The following is a 16038-nucleotide window of genomic DNA, read 5'->3' as shown; positions in this document are numbered from 1 at the left end:
AGGGAAAGTGCAGACAACAGGAGAAGCCAGTGCCAGGACCTAGGTGGGACCACTCCTGGCTTTGAGGAACAGTGAAGAAGTAGGCTATGGAACCAGCAGTTAGCGTAATGGCTATGTCGCTGAGCTCCCATGTGACCGATCATGGTTCGAGTCCTGGACCCGGTGGCTTAAACTCTCGCCAGGCACGTGTGCATTCGTGCCCAGGATCCTGAGAGGAGAATGGAGGAGAAGGGATTGCGGCATGGCCAGCCCCCCTGGGGGGGGATTTCTTGCTTTCTGTCTCTCTGTCTCTCTCTGTCTTTCTGGCGAGCGCACGTGCCCTGTAGCGAAAATCTCTCCAAAAAAAAAAAATCCTCTCCAAAAAAAGAAAGAAGTAGGCTATGACTCAGAGAGGTCGACCAGGTCATAGGGCCGCAATGAGGAGTCCACTAGGGTGTGCTCTTCCACTCCCTTCCCTTTCTTCCTTGGGACTATTACAGGCCACGGCGAGGGCTTATAAGCATTTTGACCTTTACTTCATGGAATTGGTGCATGGCGGGGGCCATTCTGGAGGTATGGGCTTGTCTCCTATGTCAACATCACGAGATCGGGGCACTGGATTGTCACACACTTTCCTGTTGATTCTGTTGATCAGTGACCCAAGCTGTAACTGTAATCACCAAACAATGCATGCAGCCAGGACCTCCAGTTTGGTGACGCGGAGTTTGCGTTGCTCTCTGAGCGACTTCTGCAGGCCTTGATGTAAATGTACAGAACCTTGCCGTGTGCCTGCTCACCCACCGCCGTGCCCAGTGAGCGCATCCTCTCCTGTGTGAATAACGAACTCGTGTCTTCCTTTTTTTTATTTTGAATTATTTTATTTAACTTTATTTATTATTATTATCATTATTATTTTCCAGTTTGACCAGAGAGAGACAGAGAGAGAGAGAGAGGAAGTGAGAAAGCAAGCCACCAGGTCTGAGACTTGAACCGTGGTCGGCCATGTGGGAGTCCAGCGCCTTTAACCACCATGCCACTTGCCGGCCCCACGAACTCATGTCTTTCTATGCTGGACCTCAGGGTGACTTCTTTGGGACTGGGTGAATATTAACATGCAAGCCCTCTTCAATGTGGGGCTCCTGGTACCAGGAGATGGTATAATAATTGCATTTCTGGAACTCTCACATGACTGACCACAGTTCACATCTCGGACCTGGCAGCTTAAAACACATGGTGGCTTAAAACACATGTGTGTGCATGCTGAAAATCCCAAGAGGAGAATGGAGGAGAAGGGATTGTGGCATGGCCATCCCCCCTGGACATAATTTCTTGCTTTCTGGTCTCTCTGTCTCTCCAGCAAGTGCACATATCCTATAGCAAAAATCTCTATTAAAATAAATTGGGGACTCCTGCCTTACATCCACCCACATCCCTGCCCATACCCCAGGTAAGGAAAATGAGCTCCCATATTCTGATAGTGGGTTACAGCTTGGAGGGAGGGTTCGCCCCTCGAGAGGCAGTGGGCTGAGGGCGATCCTCTCTAAGGAGCAGGAGCTGGTCATTGACTGGTAAAAAGGGAACCCGAGGAAATGAGGGGGCAATCATTCTGCTGGCATCAGTTCCCAGACACCAAAGCCCCAACAGCCAGGTCACTTTGGTCTGGGCTTGGGGTGGCTGAAGATGGATGGCATACCCAGGCAGAGGTTAGGAAGACTTAGGGAATCAGTACACCCAGTGCTGAACTTCCACAATATCCTGACCCTGTGGCAGCTCAGCCTCAACTTACCTCCTCCTGTGCCGGGGAACTAGTTAGCCTTACTCAGCTCTGTTTGTGTCTGGAAACTTTGGATCTCAGAAAGTTCTGCTTTATGTCAAGTTCACCTCTTTACTCCATGAACCCCGACTGAGCACCTCGTGGGTGTTAGACACTGTTCCAGATTTTGGAGATATAGTGGTGAACAAGACAGAAAAGAGATGTTTGGAGAAAAAAGATGGTGGAGTGAGTGCAGAGGTGGGGGAAGTCCAGGAAGCTGTGGGGACCTAAGAAGTATTCTCGGCCCTTCAAAAGACATGACACCGGGACCAGCAGTTAGCATAATGGCTATGTCACTGGACTCCCACATAGTCGATTGCGGTTCAAGTCCTGGACCTGGTGGCTTAAACTCACGCCAGGCGCGTGTGCATGCCCAAGATCCTGAGAGGAGAATGGAGGAGAAGGGATTGCGGCGTGGCCATCCCCCCTGGGGGGGTGATTTCTCACTTTCTATATCTCTGTCTCTCTCTGTCTTTCCAGCGAGTGCACGTGCCCTATAGCCAAAACCTCTCAAAAAAAAAAAAAAAAAAAAAAAAAAGACTTGACACCAAGCTGAGAAGTGGGTGGGGATTACTTATGCAGGTATAAAGGTGCAGTGTGAAAATCAACCCAGGCTGATGGGCAAGGGTGTGAAAGGCCCTAGGCCCATCGTTGGCCACCACCCTCTCGCTACTCACCTGGTCCATCGACTGTCCTCTCTTGCCTGGATGACTGTAGCAGCCTCCTCTTGGAGTCCCAGAGAGGGGCAAAGACGCTGGGGTACACAATCCTGTCTTATGTGGTAAGAGTTCCCTGCCGCGGGTGCTGATTCACTGTGTTCCCCACTCAGCCTGTATCCGTGAGCAGAGAGGAGCAGGAAGTGAGGCACGTGCAGCAGCGTCTGTGGGCAGCCTCCAGGGACAGCCCCTTCTATGGTCCTGTGTGCTCTTTGCTCCCTTCCCCTCTCTGCCCTCATTTCCTACCCTCTCCCTCTCCCTCATCCTATTCCACCTACACTAGCTGTTCTCTCTTCCCCCAAGATATCCTCATGGCTCACCATGTCACCTCCTCCACGCCTCCTCAGAGAAGCCCTCCCTGATTGCCTTATTTCAAATAGCCCCTCCATCATTCCCTCCTCACCTCGCTCTGCTCCATTTTTGTCCACAGCACTTTGATCATCCAACATGTGATGCATTTACTTGGTCGTGTGTTGATTTTCTCTCTCTCCCACCAGTCTGGGAGCTTTCTGAGGCCGGGGACTGTGTATGGTGTTGCTCATGGTGGAATTCCTATTATGGGGCCTGGAAAGTCAGTAAGTATTCATGAAACAGGTGATTCTGAAACCTACGGATCTCTAAGTGCCCTTCTGGTTCTGACCATCTCAAAGTCTTGGAGAGGACTACAGACCTCCTCCCAACACTTCCGGTGGCCAAGGGTGGCCTCTAAAGACCTGACATAACCAAGAAACTGCGAATGTGGGAGCCTCCCTCAGCCTCTTTCCATCCAGGCCTCTCTGGCAGGGTCAGGGGTCACCTTGGTCCAGCCCTCTTTGGGCCTCGAGGTGAAGGAAACCCAGCACTGGGGTTCAGGCCCCAGGAATGGCTGGTAAGCCCTGTTTCTCCTTTGGCAAATGGCCTCCCTTCCTTCACAGGGCCTGTGTCTGCATTTCTGAACCAGAAGGTGTTTACACAAAACATCCTGGGTTTGGCGACAAATTCACCCTCAATGAGGAATCCTTAATGACGCTCCCTTTCCCCTTGCCAGACGGTTGCAGGGAAATCAGCCCTGCCTCTGCTTGCTGAAGACAGCCAAAGGCCAGGCAAAGAGGTGGTGCTATGGGGCTTCTAGGGCCACAGCTTGGGGGGAAGGCTTTTTTCCGGTTCCTGGGGCAGCTGTGGTATGGAGACCAGAGTGCTTTCAGATGTGTGATGAGGCACTGTTCTCGTCCTGGCCTCCGTCCGGAGCTGTGAAATGGGGCAATAATAATCCCATCTGTGCAAATGTTGCTTTGGAATCAAGTAAAGCAAGCTTGGTTACAAGGGGTCAAAAGTGGAGAATAAAAAGTCAGGCGGTGCAGTGGTTAAGGCACTGGATTCCCACATGGCCAACTGCAGTCTGAGTCCCAGACCTGACAGCTTGAAAATTACGCGGGGCACGAACATGTGTGCCCAAAGTCCTAGGAAGAGAATGAAGGAGAAGGTCCCTTTCCCCTTGCCAGACGGTTGCAGGGAAATCAGCCCTGCCTCTGCTTGCTGAAGACAGCCAAAGGCCAGGCAAAGAGGTGGTGCTGTGGGGCTTCTAGGGCCACAGCTTGGGGGGAAGGCTTTTTTCCAGTTCCCGGGGCAGCTGTGGTATGGAGACCAGAGTGCTTTCAGATGTGTGATGAGGCACTGTTCTCGTCCTGGCCTCCGTCCGGAGCTGTGAAATGGGGCAATAATAATCCCATCTGTGCAAATGTTGCTTTGGAATCAAGTAAAGCAAGCTTGGTTACAAGGGGTCAAAAGTGGAGAATAAAAAGTCAGGCGGTGCAGTGGTTAAGGCACTGGATTCCCACATGGCCAACTGCAGTCTGAGTCCCAGACCTGACAGCTTGAAAATTACGCGGGGCACGAACATGTGTGCCCAAAGTCCTAGGAAGAGAATGAAGGAGAAGGGAATCGCTGCATGGTTGCCCCCCTGGGGAATGGTTTCTCACTTTCCCTCTCTTTCTCTCTCTGTGATGAGCACACTAGCACTATGAGAAAGGGAAAAAAAAAAAAAAGCCAGAATCAGAGCGGGCAACATGGCACAGTGGCAAAGTACTGCTCAAGAGAGGCTGGATCCCACATGGTGAGCATGGTTCGAATCCCGCCTGGTCAGCCTGAAACATTGGGCATGTATGAGTGTCCAGATCTGAGGCTGGGGGTGCCCAGTCTCACTCTCTTTATCTCTCTCTTTGAAGAAATAAATACATGTCTTTAAAATGATGAAATCAGGGCAGTAGGAGGTCAAAGTTCTAGGATCAGTTCTGCTGTTGACTTTTCAAAGTCCCCACCTCTCTCTGAGCTTTAATTTTTCCAGCTATTCAGTGAGAGGAGTTTGGGCATGAAGAGCCCTTTGTTGAGGCCGGTAGCTGGCATGATGGTTAAGGTGCTGGACTACCACTTGACTGATTGTGGTTCAAGTCCCTTCGAGTCCCTTCAAGTCCCAAACCAGGTGGCTTGCATTCTCACTTCCCCTTTCTTTCTCTCTCTCTCTGGTCAGATTAAAAAATAATAGTAACAAGGGCCAGCAGGTGGTATGGTGGCAGCACAGGACTCCCACATGGCTGACTGCAGTTCAAGTCCCGGACCTGGCGGCTTGCTCTCTCTTCTTTCTCTCCTTCTGTCTCTCTCTGGTCAAAACTGAAAAATAATGATAATAAATAAATTATTTAAAATAATAATAAATGGAATTAAATAAATAAATGATTCTTTTTAAAAATCCCTTTGTTTCTAATAGGTAGCCATTTTCCATCTGTTTACCTCTTCTGGGAAGTCCTCCTGAATCCTTGGTCCACATTGATTCCCTTTCCAGCATTTACAGAACTTCTTTTCTGAACCAGAACTTCAATGCTCACTAGTTGCGGTTTTTCAAGACCTTCTCTGAGTCTAGATTAACTTCTCAGGACATCAGCCCAGTGCAGGGACTCAAGGTCAGACTGAATTGAACGTGATTCCTGGGGCCACGTGGTGGCGCAGCAGTAAAATGCAACCCTCCACAGGAGAGGGTTCAGGCCAGCGCTCCCTGAGTACCCAGGCACTTGCTTGCCAGTGATCCCAGGCTGGCTGAAGTGGGTGTGTGTGTGTGGAGAGCATGGGGATTTGGAACGTGGATCATGACGAGACCCCAATGGAGGTACCCCCTCTCTCTCTCACTCAATCATGGAGTAAATAAATAAGTAAATGATTGCTGCCTCCTCTCCAGCCTGTGAAGGGACGAGGGAGATTTTTTTTCTTTTGAGAGGTTTTTGCTATAGGGCGCGTGCGCTCGCCAGACAGACAGAGAGAGACATAGAGACAGAAAGCGAGAAATCACCCCCCAGGGGGGATGGTCACGCCACAATCCCTTCTCCTCCATTCTCCTCTCGGGATCTTGGGCACGCACGCACACGCGCCCGGCGTGAGTTTTAAGCCACCGGGTCCAGGACACGAACCGCGGTCGACTACGTGGGAGTCCAGCGACACAGCCATTACGCTAACTGCTGGTTCCCGAGATTTTTAATCACTCTCAATTCGTAAGTTGGAAACTGAAGGTGTCAGAGGTTAAATAAAAGTCACATTGCCACGTGCGTCTTCTTGGTGTTCCTTAAACTGAAGAAAGATTTCTATTTCTCTAAGTCCGCATCGCTCCCTGGTATTAGCGCCAGCTAGGTATTAGCATGTGATTACCTGTTTTGTCATTCACTGTTGGGAGCTCCCATGAGGGTGCAGTTCCAAGAAGGCAGGGATTTGGTCTGGGTGCATCCTCAGCACCTAAAACTGCCTGGTACTTAGTAGGTGGTCAAGAAATTTTGCAGAACAGGAGATAGGGGTGGGAGGTAGCGCTGCGCATAGTGTTCTCTGGGACTGCAGGGGGCGCTCCAGCCCCGCCCCGAAATCAGGCCCCGCCTCTTGCGGCCGGCGAGGCGCGTGAGTTGGAGCCTATGCGCCACCGTTCCTTGACTTGCGCATGCGTGTCGGGAACCCTGGTCGTGCTGCGCGTGCGCAGCAGAAACCGAATTCCAGCCTTACTGGGTCGCCAGCCTGGTGGTGGGCTGCAGCTGGAGCCGGCGGGTACCATGCTGTCACCGGAGGCGGAGCGAGTGCTGCAGTATCTGGTCGAGGTGGAGGAGCTCGCCGAGGAGGTGCTGGCGGACAAGCGGCAGGTGAGAGGCCCGCCCGGGGCACTGGGGCCCGGGGCTCTGACCGGGGCCTGGCGGGGAGTGCCGTAGGGAGGCGAGCGGGCACTCGGTGAGGTGACCCGGAGTGCAGTTACAGTTTAACGACTGCGAAACGACACGCGGGCTTGGCACACGCGGCGCTCCCTTCCCAAACTGGTGTGGATCGGCGCCTGCTCTGTGCCGGGCATTCGCGCTTTTCATCCTAACCCGATCGTTAGTGGTCCCCGGGTCCGGACCTGCTACTGCTCTGGCAGGTTCCCTGAGGTCCAGTTTCAAAATGCAGTTTCAGGGCCCCCTCATTGACCTGGGTGTGCACTGGCCGGTCAAGGCCCCTAGGGGAGAAGAGGAGCAGAAGTGACGCCCTTTGGTGGGGTGGTGAGGCCCTGGTAAGGGTTTTGTAGACCCGCACGGAGAGAGTGAGTCATTTTCTAATTTAATTCCAAAGCTTGGAAGTGAGTTTGTGCGGGGAAGCAGGGCGACGGAATTGGATTTCGGTTTCGAAGGGCTCCCGGGGGCCTTCTGTGCGATAAACAACGTAGCAGGGCAGGAGTGGAGGCAGGGACATGGGGGGAACATTGCCACGGCTGGAGGGGAGGAGGTTAGAGCCAGGTGGTGGTGAGAGAGAGACGTGAATGGGTCCGAAGTATCTCCAGGAACTTTGGAGATGGACTCAGGAGGCTGGGGTAAGAGCGCATCATGGGGTGATGGAGCAGGAGGACTCAGAAATGATTCTTCACTCTCTCTGCCCCAGAGTGAATGCTTGGGTGATTGAGCTGGTTGGCCTTCCCTTCAGGAGGGGAGAAGTATCGAATTAAAAGCTACTGGATGACAGCAGCAGCTCAGGTTTGTCAGGTGCTTCCTGTGTCAGGTGCTGGGATAACTCCCTTAGTTCCTGACTCAGTAACTAACCTTTGAGGTAGGTACTGCTCATAGCTCTTCTTGTCAGAGGAGTAGCCAGGAAGGTGAAATGCCACAGGTCATAGCCGGCAGCAGGATTCGAACCTGAGTTGTCTAGTTCCAGAGCCAGCTCTCTTAGCAGTGTCCTGTACTGCCTCCATACTCCCTTAGTCGCTCTCCTCCACCAACCCACTGCCCCAGATACTAGGGCAAAGTCAGCTGGAGGAGTTTGTCCCAAAATAGAACTTCTAAGGCTTGCTTAATCACAGTGTCTCTGGAGAGGGGTTTCCACCCCCGGTGATTCTGTACGGCCTCAATTTTGAGCTGATACTCCAGAATTACTCATTTAATCAGCAAACATCTTCCCGCACCTGCTCTGGGGGAAGGCACCTGCACAGAGCTTCCTCACTGAGGACCCCACAGCTGAGTGGGAGGAGCTTCATTCCCACAGCAGTCCATTTCGGGGGGTGTCAGGAGTAACCCAGGAACGATGCCTCATCTCCTCATTCCCTTGTCTGGCAAGTGGTGACAAGTTGGGGCAAGAGGTATCTGAGTTCCCTGCTGGCCCTGTGGTTTTCAGATTGTGGACCTGGACACCAAAAGGAATCAGAACCGGGAGGGCCTCAGGGCCCTGCAGAAGGACCTCAGCCTCTCTGGTGAGTCGAGATATCCTCCCCTGCAGGCCTGGCTGGTTTTCCTTTTAAGGCCCTCACCTTATCCCTGATAGAGACCGGGCAGATGTGTGACTCGGCCTCACAGGGAATCCACCAGCCTGTGAGGATGAAGGATGTTGCTGGTGTGACACAGACCAAGGCTCAGGATTCCAGCTACTCACCTCAGCGAACCTAACAGTGGCAGAAACTGAGGATCCTGGGGGGTATATAAAAATGACAGTTCCCGCCCTGTGCTCACAGATGAGAAAAGCAACGTAAAATACATCACTGGAAATTGTGAGAAACTAAAGACAGAATTAGACACAGGGTGGGTGTTGAGAATTACCAGGAGGAAGGAGGCGATAGGGCTCTTTAGATGAGGCCAGGTGGCCAGAGAGAGGTGCAGAGACTAGTCCATAAGAAGGACCTTGGGAGCCAAGAGAAGGAATTTGCATTTTGTTTGAAGTGCTCCATTGTTTAATGTGCAAAACCTTCTAGTTATTTCCTGTCACACCAGAGTAAAAACTCAGCGTCTAGCAACTGTGCAGACCAATGTCCCAGGTCAAAACCCCCAGTGTCATCCCCTCTCCTCTTACCCTCCTCTGTACTGGTCTTGCTGTTCCTTGCTGCTCCCATGTCAGGAGCACACTGCTGTACTTTGCTGTTCCTGTTTCTGCTCCTTGGCTTGCTCTGTCACCAGGGTTCACGCCCACACCCAGTGAGGTCGAGACCCAAGTCATGGAGGCCTTCTCGGAGTACCTGGTATAAGTAGCAAGTCCCTCCTCTGTTCTAGCATTCCCTATCACTCTTAGACTGCTCTAGTTTTTCTCTGCACCTCTTATCAGGGTCTCACAAATCATATTTTTGCTTGTTTAGTCCCTCTACTGTGCCGTAACATAAGCTCTATGAGGGCAGAAGCTTTGTCTTGTTCTGTTATGTTCTGTGCACCTAAAAACAATACTTGGGAGTTAGTAAATGCTCAAAAACAAACATCTGTTGAAGGAATGACCATTTACTATTTCAGAAGATGTGATGGTTTGCTTCGGGAGCATGTTTATCAAGATGTCGCACCCTCAGACAAAGGAGATGATTGAGAAAGGTAAGGCCTCCTGGGCTGGGTCTGGAGTCCGTCTGCCTCTCCCACCAGCCTCGGTCTTAGGGCAGCCTGGGCAGCTTGGTAAGAGGGGGCTGTGTTACAAGGTCAGACTAATGCATGTTTCAATCCCATTCTGCCATTATAAATTACTCCCTCACCTCTAAAAGGGAGGCACATCTGTGTGACACAGCTATAAGATTGATAAAACTGTGTGCCTGGCAGAGTGTGCATTTACCAATGAGGAATGAATTAGGCTGCAAATGATAGAAATCCCAGCAAATTAGGGCTTAAGGAGGTAGAGTTCTGTCTTGCTCATGTAGGTTTTCATCGAGGTGGGCGGTCCGGGACTGGCACAGCTGTCCACCCTTGGCACCTCAGCATATTGTCATGGTGGTTGTGTCGTCGTTGCAGGCCTCATGTCTATGTGCCAGGCTGGAGGAATGGCCAAAGGCTTTTCCTAGGTATGGCCTTGCCTTCTATTAGGTTGTCAAGAAAGTCATGATGTGTTTTTCTATGTTTTCCTATGCAAAAATGCACCATGACTTGCCCAGCGACCCAGTATTTTGAAGCTAAGGCTGTCCTCCCTAGTCTTCCGCCAACATTTCACTGGCCATAACTACGTCACTGGCCTCCTATAGCTGCAAGAGACCTGGGAAGCGAGCTGTTCTTGACATCCTCTGCAGTAGAGACAGGGTTGACAGCCTGAGCAATTAACATAGGTTGTGCAAGGCCCTCAAATCATAGGATCCTGGAAGCTCTTTGGAGAAGCACTAGGAAGGCAAAGTCAGGCTGCAGACAGGTCCTTGACTGGGAAGACGGCAGCCTGTACATGTTTTCTCCTCCGTATCCTTGAAATCGTGTGGGCCAAGGCCCAGCAAGGTTGCCTCCATTCATGAAGATGGCATGTCTCCATACCTCTTGAAATCAGAATCATAGCAGAGGAAACCAGATCCATGTACACGAACAGCGTGATTATAAAATTAGTTGTCCTTGCCCTTGGGTAGTCGGCTGGAGGCTGATTGGGCTGAGCCTTCAGAGAAGACAGTGTGTAAGTTCAGGATCTTGCCCTTAGCTCTGTTAGCCCAGATGTGGTCTTGTCTCTGTACCTAGGGAAGTTCTGGGACATCATCAGGACTCTCAGAAATCGATGTGGGCCAAACAAACTCATCAGACACTGGAGTTCCTCATGTACAGTGAGAAATAGAACCATTGCCCCGTCCACGAGGTTCGGCTGGTCAGAGTTGCTCCTGATCGGAAAGAAGGGAGGTCTGTGGGGAAAACAGACTAGCCAGGATGTCTGTTGTGAGCAGGTGGAGTTGGCCAGGTGACCTTAGTCGACCGATCATCAAGCTTTGACAGCTGCCTCTGTCATAATGCCACCACTTCTCTGGTGCAGCCTGTGACGTTAGGATAACCTTTGCCACCCCTGGGGATAATTAGCTGAAGCCTGATCATTAGACTCATCCACTGATTGTTTAGGTCACGTGTTTCCACAAGCATGAAAAAAAAAACCTTAGCCTTGCTGGATCTGGGTTTGTAAAGTTCAGCCATATCGGACTCAGTGGTTGTATCAGTGCATCATTTTGTTACTGCATTTGGATTTTCCATAATTTCACTGTAGCCTAAAATCTTGACATTGCCTCCTCCATCCACTAACCACCCCAAAGTAATGAAAAAAGGTCAGTGAACTAGGAATCAGAGCTGGGTGTTCAGCCTGTCCTGGGCTTTCTGAGTGGTCTGGGCAGGTCATGTCCCTTCTAGCCTTTCCAGTTGGTCTGTAAGGTCCCCCTTTCCTTCCTGAATGCTAAGAGCCCCTACTCTCGCGGGGCCTGGGGAGAGGTTGACGTCCCCGCTCCCGAGCTCAATCTGTGTGTAGTATGACCTCAGCCTCTGTTTGCTCATCCCCTTTCTTCCAGATCAGGAGCATCTGGATAAAGAGATAGAAAAGCTCCGGAAACAACTTAAAGTGAAGGTCAACCGTCTCTTTGAAGCCCAAGGTATTGGCCTGGGGGAACTGGAAACCAGGAGAGATGAGACCAGTAACATGCACTTTGAGGGCCAGGGGTGGGGAGTCCTTCGGAGGCGGGCAGTGGCCTGGGCAATGCGTGCATGGCACTGGGCACATGGACGGTGGCGGTCTGTAGCTGCTCAGAGACAGAATGGTCAGGGAGGTTCCTCTCACAGCTTCTTTCCAGGCACCAAACTGTCTGCGGTGACCACATGACATGCCAGGTCATGGTGTGGGGGCCAGGGTATCTGACTGAGGGAACTCAGAAGGCTCTGTCAGGTGGTGGAGGTCAGCTGAAATTCTGGGTTATACCCAAGCACATTGATGGGTCGCAGGTCTGGCAAAAATCAGGAGGTATCTGGGCAGCAGAGCCATGACTTAGAGGGTCACTGTGACATTGTGTGTCAGCTGCAGAGCCATGACTTAGAGGGTCACTGTGACACTCAGTGTCAGCCCCGTTCCTGTGCCCGACTCCAGAGCCAGGAGGAGGTTGCACAGCAGAAGGCTCGACGTGCTGATGGATCGTCTTTTCCCCACAGGCAAACCGGAGCTGAAGGGTTTTAACCTGAACCCCCTCAACCAGGATGAGCTTAAAGCTCTCAAGGTCATCTTGAAAGGATGAGACTCGAGAACCACACTGGGGGACCTGTGACCAGCATCTCCCTAGGGTCATAGAGGAACCTCGAGCCAAACTCTGCAAGGACAGGATTCCCTGTAAGGGGACAGGCATCAGGAAGCTGCCCCGACTCCCGTGTGATGCCTGTGTGTGGTGTTCCGCTGCTCTGTGAACGTGCAGCCTGGCCACGTCTGCTGGGCCCGACCACAGATGCACATAAGACCTATTGATGGACCTGGCAGCCACCGTGGGTGTGGGGGCAGTGCCCGTGGGGTGTGGGAATGACTGCAACAGGCACTTCTCCACAATGCTCCGCTGTTCCCAGGGGCCCCGGCAGGGAGGAGGGAGAGTGAAGAGTGGGAGCTTCATTCAGGCATTCCTCCCAGAAAGGGGCAGATGTCTCCAGGCAGCGTGTGTGATAGAATAAAGCAGGGACTCATGGGTGTTTCTGAACGCAGGGCAGCCGTCCGTGGGGTGGACGCACATTTCCCCCGCAGCCTCCACGTTGCCCCTTTCCCTGTGTGCTTCCTGGAGTGGATGCTCTTCAGTCTGGGGACCTCGCAGAGTCCCACACCGGGGACGGTGAGGGGGCCTCTGAACACGCTGCTTGCGTTGAGAACACTCCTCCACCACTCGTCCGCCTCTGATCTGAGGTCCTAGTGTGTGCACCACGAGGGGGCCGAGTGTCTTTCATGTTCATCAAGGGCTCAATAAACGTTAGCAGAATGAATGAGCAGCAGCTTCTGGTCCTTACCTCATTCAGTCCTTTGTTGGGGGCGTGTCCCTCATTTCAGAATGCCACCTGTGAAGGGGAAGTGGTTCTTGCCCTGAAGTGATACCCAGATTAGACAGGCAGGTCACCACAGTGGCAACACAGGACACACCACACTCGCTCTCCTCATTCCACTTGGCTCTGGCTGATAGGCACAAAGACTGGTGTGCCCAGAGCTTAAGCTTTTCGCAGGAGGATTTAGACATTTGAATCTCCTGTCTTTTTAATATAGTTGACTGATTCAGTGCTTAAAAACTTGGGCGTTGATCAAACAGAATACCTAACAAAAGCCAGGTTTCACCCAGACCTACCGTTTTGCACCTTCATGAGTTGTAGGAAGGACCGTTTTCCCCATTCTGGCCCTAAGGGAAAGATGGAAGTAGAAACAAGCACGAGCTGAGGGGTTCCATGGCTCCGGTGGCAGTTACCCAGTAAGGAAGCTCTGAGTACGGATGGTGTGTGAGCTCTGAGATGCAGCACGTGGGAAGAGAGCACGCAGAACGTGTCAAAGCCAGTTTGCATAAGCACTGTGCTTCCCTCGGCAACGGCTGCAGGCTGGGGCACACGGTTGGAAGGAAGGGGACCCCATCCTCTACCCTTCTATAAATACTGAATTTTAAACCACACAATTATTTTGAAATGTAAATGCAGAGAGGTAGGGAGTTGAATCTATTATGATAAATGTTACCTGTACACACAGACTGCCTGGCTCACAAATTCCTCAGAACATTGCTCCAGGGGTGCCAGGCTAAAGAGCCAGATTCTTTCTCCTGGCACTGTGGAGCCTGGAGCCCAGGCCTGGGGCTGCCCAGGTGGCCTCAGTCAGCAGTGGAGGGAAGGCCACACTCAGGAGGCAGAAGGCCCAGGGTAGCCTCTGGCCTTCTCTAGGCCAGCAGATTCACTTCTCGGATTTACCAGTATTTCTCTTCCAAAACCTTCCCTCTGAGCTTTACCGCAGCAGTCGGATTCTGCCCATTGCAGCCAAAAGAACTGCCCTGAGGAGGGAGAGGTAGACAGAGCTGCCAGGCGCCCCCAGGGAGCAGCCCACTAGTCTACTCTTGTAACCCCTCTTAGGAGGCTTAGGAATGCAGAAATTTGAAAAACGCAGAAATTCTTACTTTCCCCAAGCCGTCAGCCCAAGGCCTTCTGCTTTAACTAACTCAGCTCCCAACTTCAAACAAGAAGGCCCAGGGAGGAGTCTAAGACACCCATCTGACTTAGATGAATGCAGTTTTGTAGAGACCATGAAACAGCTCGGCCTTCCCAGTCCTTACCCTGTCAATCAGAACCGGGGATGATCTGGCCCACGGGTTCTCAGGTGGCAGTCAGGGAGCTCTGTGGGTCCCCTACCAGCAAGGTCAGGGTGTTGCAGAGAGGATGTGTTAGGGCCCAGCACTATCCCAGTCTCCTGCAAACAAGGCTTTGTAAGCACTGCTTACAGACAAGCTCCCCAGCCCCTGAACACTTGCTCCGAAGGACCTTTCAGCACCGACCTGAGAGGCACCAGAAGTGCCAAAGCCAGGAGGACCTGGCTCTCCAGCAGCATCCCCGAGCCAGCTTGGTGCCCGGCGACTCTCCAAATAAGGCCTGTGTTTTTTTATTAGGTGTGATCTCTCTAGGATAACAGAGCTTGCTGCATTTGTCCTCTTCGGGTCCAGTTGCCAAGCCAAGCCAGTCTGTCAAGGTTAAAACTGGGGATTGGCTGTCTCCTGGTGCAAAGATGCCTAGGGATGGGGTGGGGGGATCCCCAGGGCCCAGTACAAGCAGCAGCTGCTGAGCCAGCAGGGCTGCTGCCAGGCAGGGGGTGGGGGTGGGGGGTGCAAAGGCTGTGAGGTGCTGCTGAGCTGGAATCTGGGAGTGGGACGGGGCCTGGCGGGCACCTCCCAGGACGCTGTCCTCTCCGCTGCAGCTCAGCTGGCGGCTTTCTTCTGGACTTGAAGGGAGCGGAACAGCTGCCTCAGCTGTTTTTTCCGATCGTTGACGCAGCCTGGAAGGGAAGGGGGTGTTGACTGGGCTGGCCTGTGCCCCTCTACCTGCAGGGAAGAGGGGACAGCAGAAATAGTACAACCCGTGTGACCTCTCGTTCGCATGCTGGCTTCATTCCTGAACTACCGTGGGCTCGAGCAAGTCATTTACAATCTCTGAGCATCAGTTTTCTCATCTGTAAACCTGGATCGCACTCCCTGCCTTCTGGTGTGAACATAAGGATTTAGCAACAAAAGCCAACACTGGCTGGGGGCTTTGCTTCTGCTGATGAATATGGATGAACTTGAACTCTCACAGAAATGTGGGATGAGAAAAACTGAGGCTCAGCAAGGTTCAGTCATTTGCTCCGAATCACACAATAAGCAGAACTGGGATTTGAACCCGGGCTCCCTGATGCCAGAGCCATGCTCTTACCCACTACCCCATAATGCCTTTCCCCCTGGTTTTTGCTCAGTGAAATTCATTAATGCTGGCACAGTGCCTGGTACCTAGTGGGTGCCCCTAAATGAGCTCTCTTCCCCCATCCAACCCATGTGCCAGGCATAATCAGCCAAGAGGTGAGCTTTCCACACAAGTGGCCTCTGGCATCACGTGTATGTCCCAGGCAGTCCGTGCCAAAACAGTGCCATGAGCTGCCGAGAGGCCCCCTCTCCCAGCATATTCATGGTGTTCCCTGTACCCTGTGTGCCCTCAGAGCTGATCTTGAGACAACTCCAGGGTCACTTCATCTTGTGCCAGGCACACGGGTGGCACTCACAAATGTTGCTCGAATAACCAGATCTCCATGGCCATGAGTACCGACCTGGTGGGATCTGCCATCTTTCTCAGCACCCAAAGCCCGTCCCTGCCTCTTAGGCACTCACGGCCATCGAGGCCTCACTGAGCAGAGAGCCCACTCCGTGCATCCACAGGGTTTCCCGAGTGAGTTCCATGGAAGCCTCGCTTTAACTGTATTTGGCTCATTCGTAACCCCCAAATCTTCATGTCCAGGCAAATCCCTTCTTGGAATCCCAATGCTCATCACTGCTACCCGCTGATTGCACCTGGATGTCCCGGTGTATGCTGGTGCCTATAGTCCTCAATTCACCAGTGCCCTCCCTGTCTTCAACCAGCTCTGCCTGTGTTCACCACCATTTACCAAACACTCGACTGGAAACGGGCATGGTTCTAGAGACTTCTAGAGACTTCTAGAGGCTGCATATCAGAATCACCTGGGCACTTCTAAAAATACTGATGCCCAGGCCAGCCATACCTCTATCTCTGGCAGATATCAGTATATATATATATATATTTTTTTTTTTTTGAGAGGTTTTTGCTATAGGGCGCGTGCGCTTCCCCT

The 16038-nt window shown here is 52.2% G+C and overlaps 2 protein-coding genes across 6 annotated transcripts in view; one reads left to right on the top strand and one right to left on the bottom strand.

Annotated features, from left to right (window-relative positions):
- The first annotated feature begins 6453 nt into the window (after positions 1–6453).
- PDRG1 (p53 and DNA damage regulated 1) lies at positions 6454–12671 on the top strand. 3 transcript variants are annotated; one of them, XM_006154730.3, is made up of 5 exons: positions 6463–6656; positions 8149–8224; positions 9246–9320; positions 11234–11314; positions 11865–12671. In XM_006154730.3, exons 1-5 carry the CDS (start codon positions 6570–6572, stop codon positions 11945–11947), a joined length of 402 nt encoding a protein of 133 aa, XP_006154792.2. In that variant the 5' UTR covers positions 6463–6569; the 3' UTR covers positions 11948–12671. The 3 variants fall into 3 exon arrangements, with proteins under 3 accessions (XP_014445702.1, XP_006154792.2, XP_014445703.1); XM_014590216.2 differs by lacking the exons at positions 11234–11314; positions 11865–12671 and adding an exon at positions 10428–11224 and having other exon boundaries at positions 6454–6656; XM_014590217.2 differs by lacking the exons at positions 6463–6656; positions 11234–11314; positions 11865–12671 and adding exons at positions 7094–7514; positions 10428–11224.
- Positions 12672–14303: 1632 nt separating this feature from the next.
- TTLL9 (tubulin tyrosine ligase like 9) overlaps positions 14304–16038 on the bottom strand; it is a 45592-nt gene continuing 43857 nt past the window's right edge. For all 3 annotated transcript variants that reach the window (XM_006154728.2, XM_027774275.1, XM_027774274.1), the window contains one exon: positions 14304–14700. In XM_006154728.2, the coding sequence (XP_006154790.1) occupies positions 14624–14700 (77 nt within the window). In that variant the 3' untranslated portion in view covers positions 14304–14623. The remainder of the gene's footprint in view (positions 14701–16038) is intronic.

Source organism: Tupaia chinensis, unplaced genomic scaffold (genome assembly GCF_000334495.1).
Source record: "Tupaia chinensis unplaced genomic scaffold, TupChi_1.0 Scaffold000418_1, whole genome shotgun sequence".
In the NCBI taxonomy this organism is placed as follows: domain Eukaryota; kingdom Metazoa; phylum Chordata; class Mammalia; order Scandentia; family Tupaiidae; genus Tupaia; species Tupaia belangeri.
This window is presented reverse-complemented; position numbering and strand designations above follow the sequence as displayed.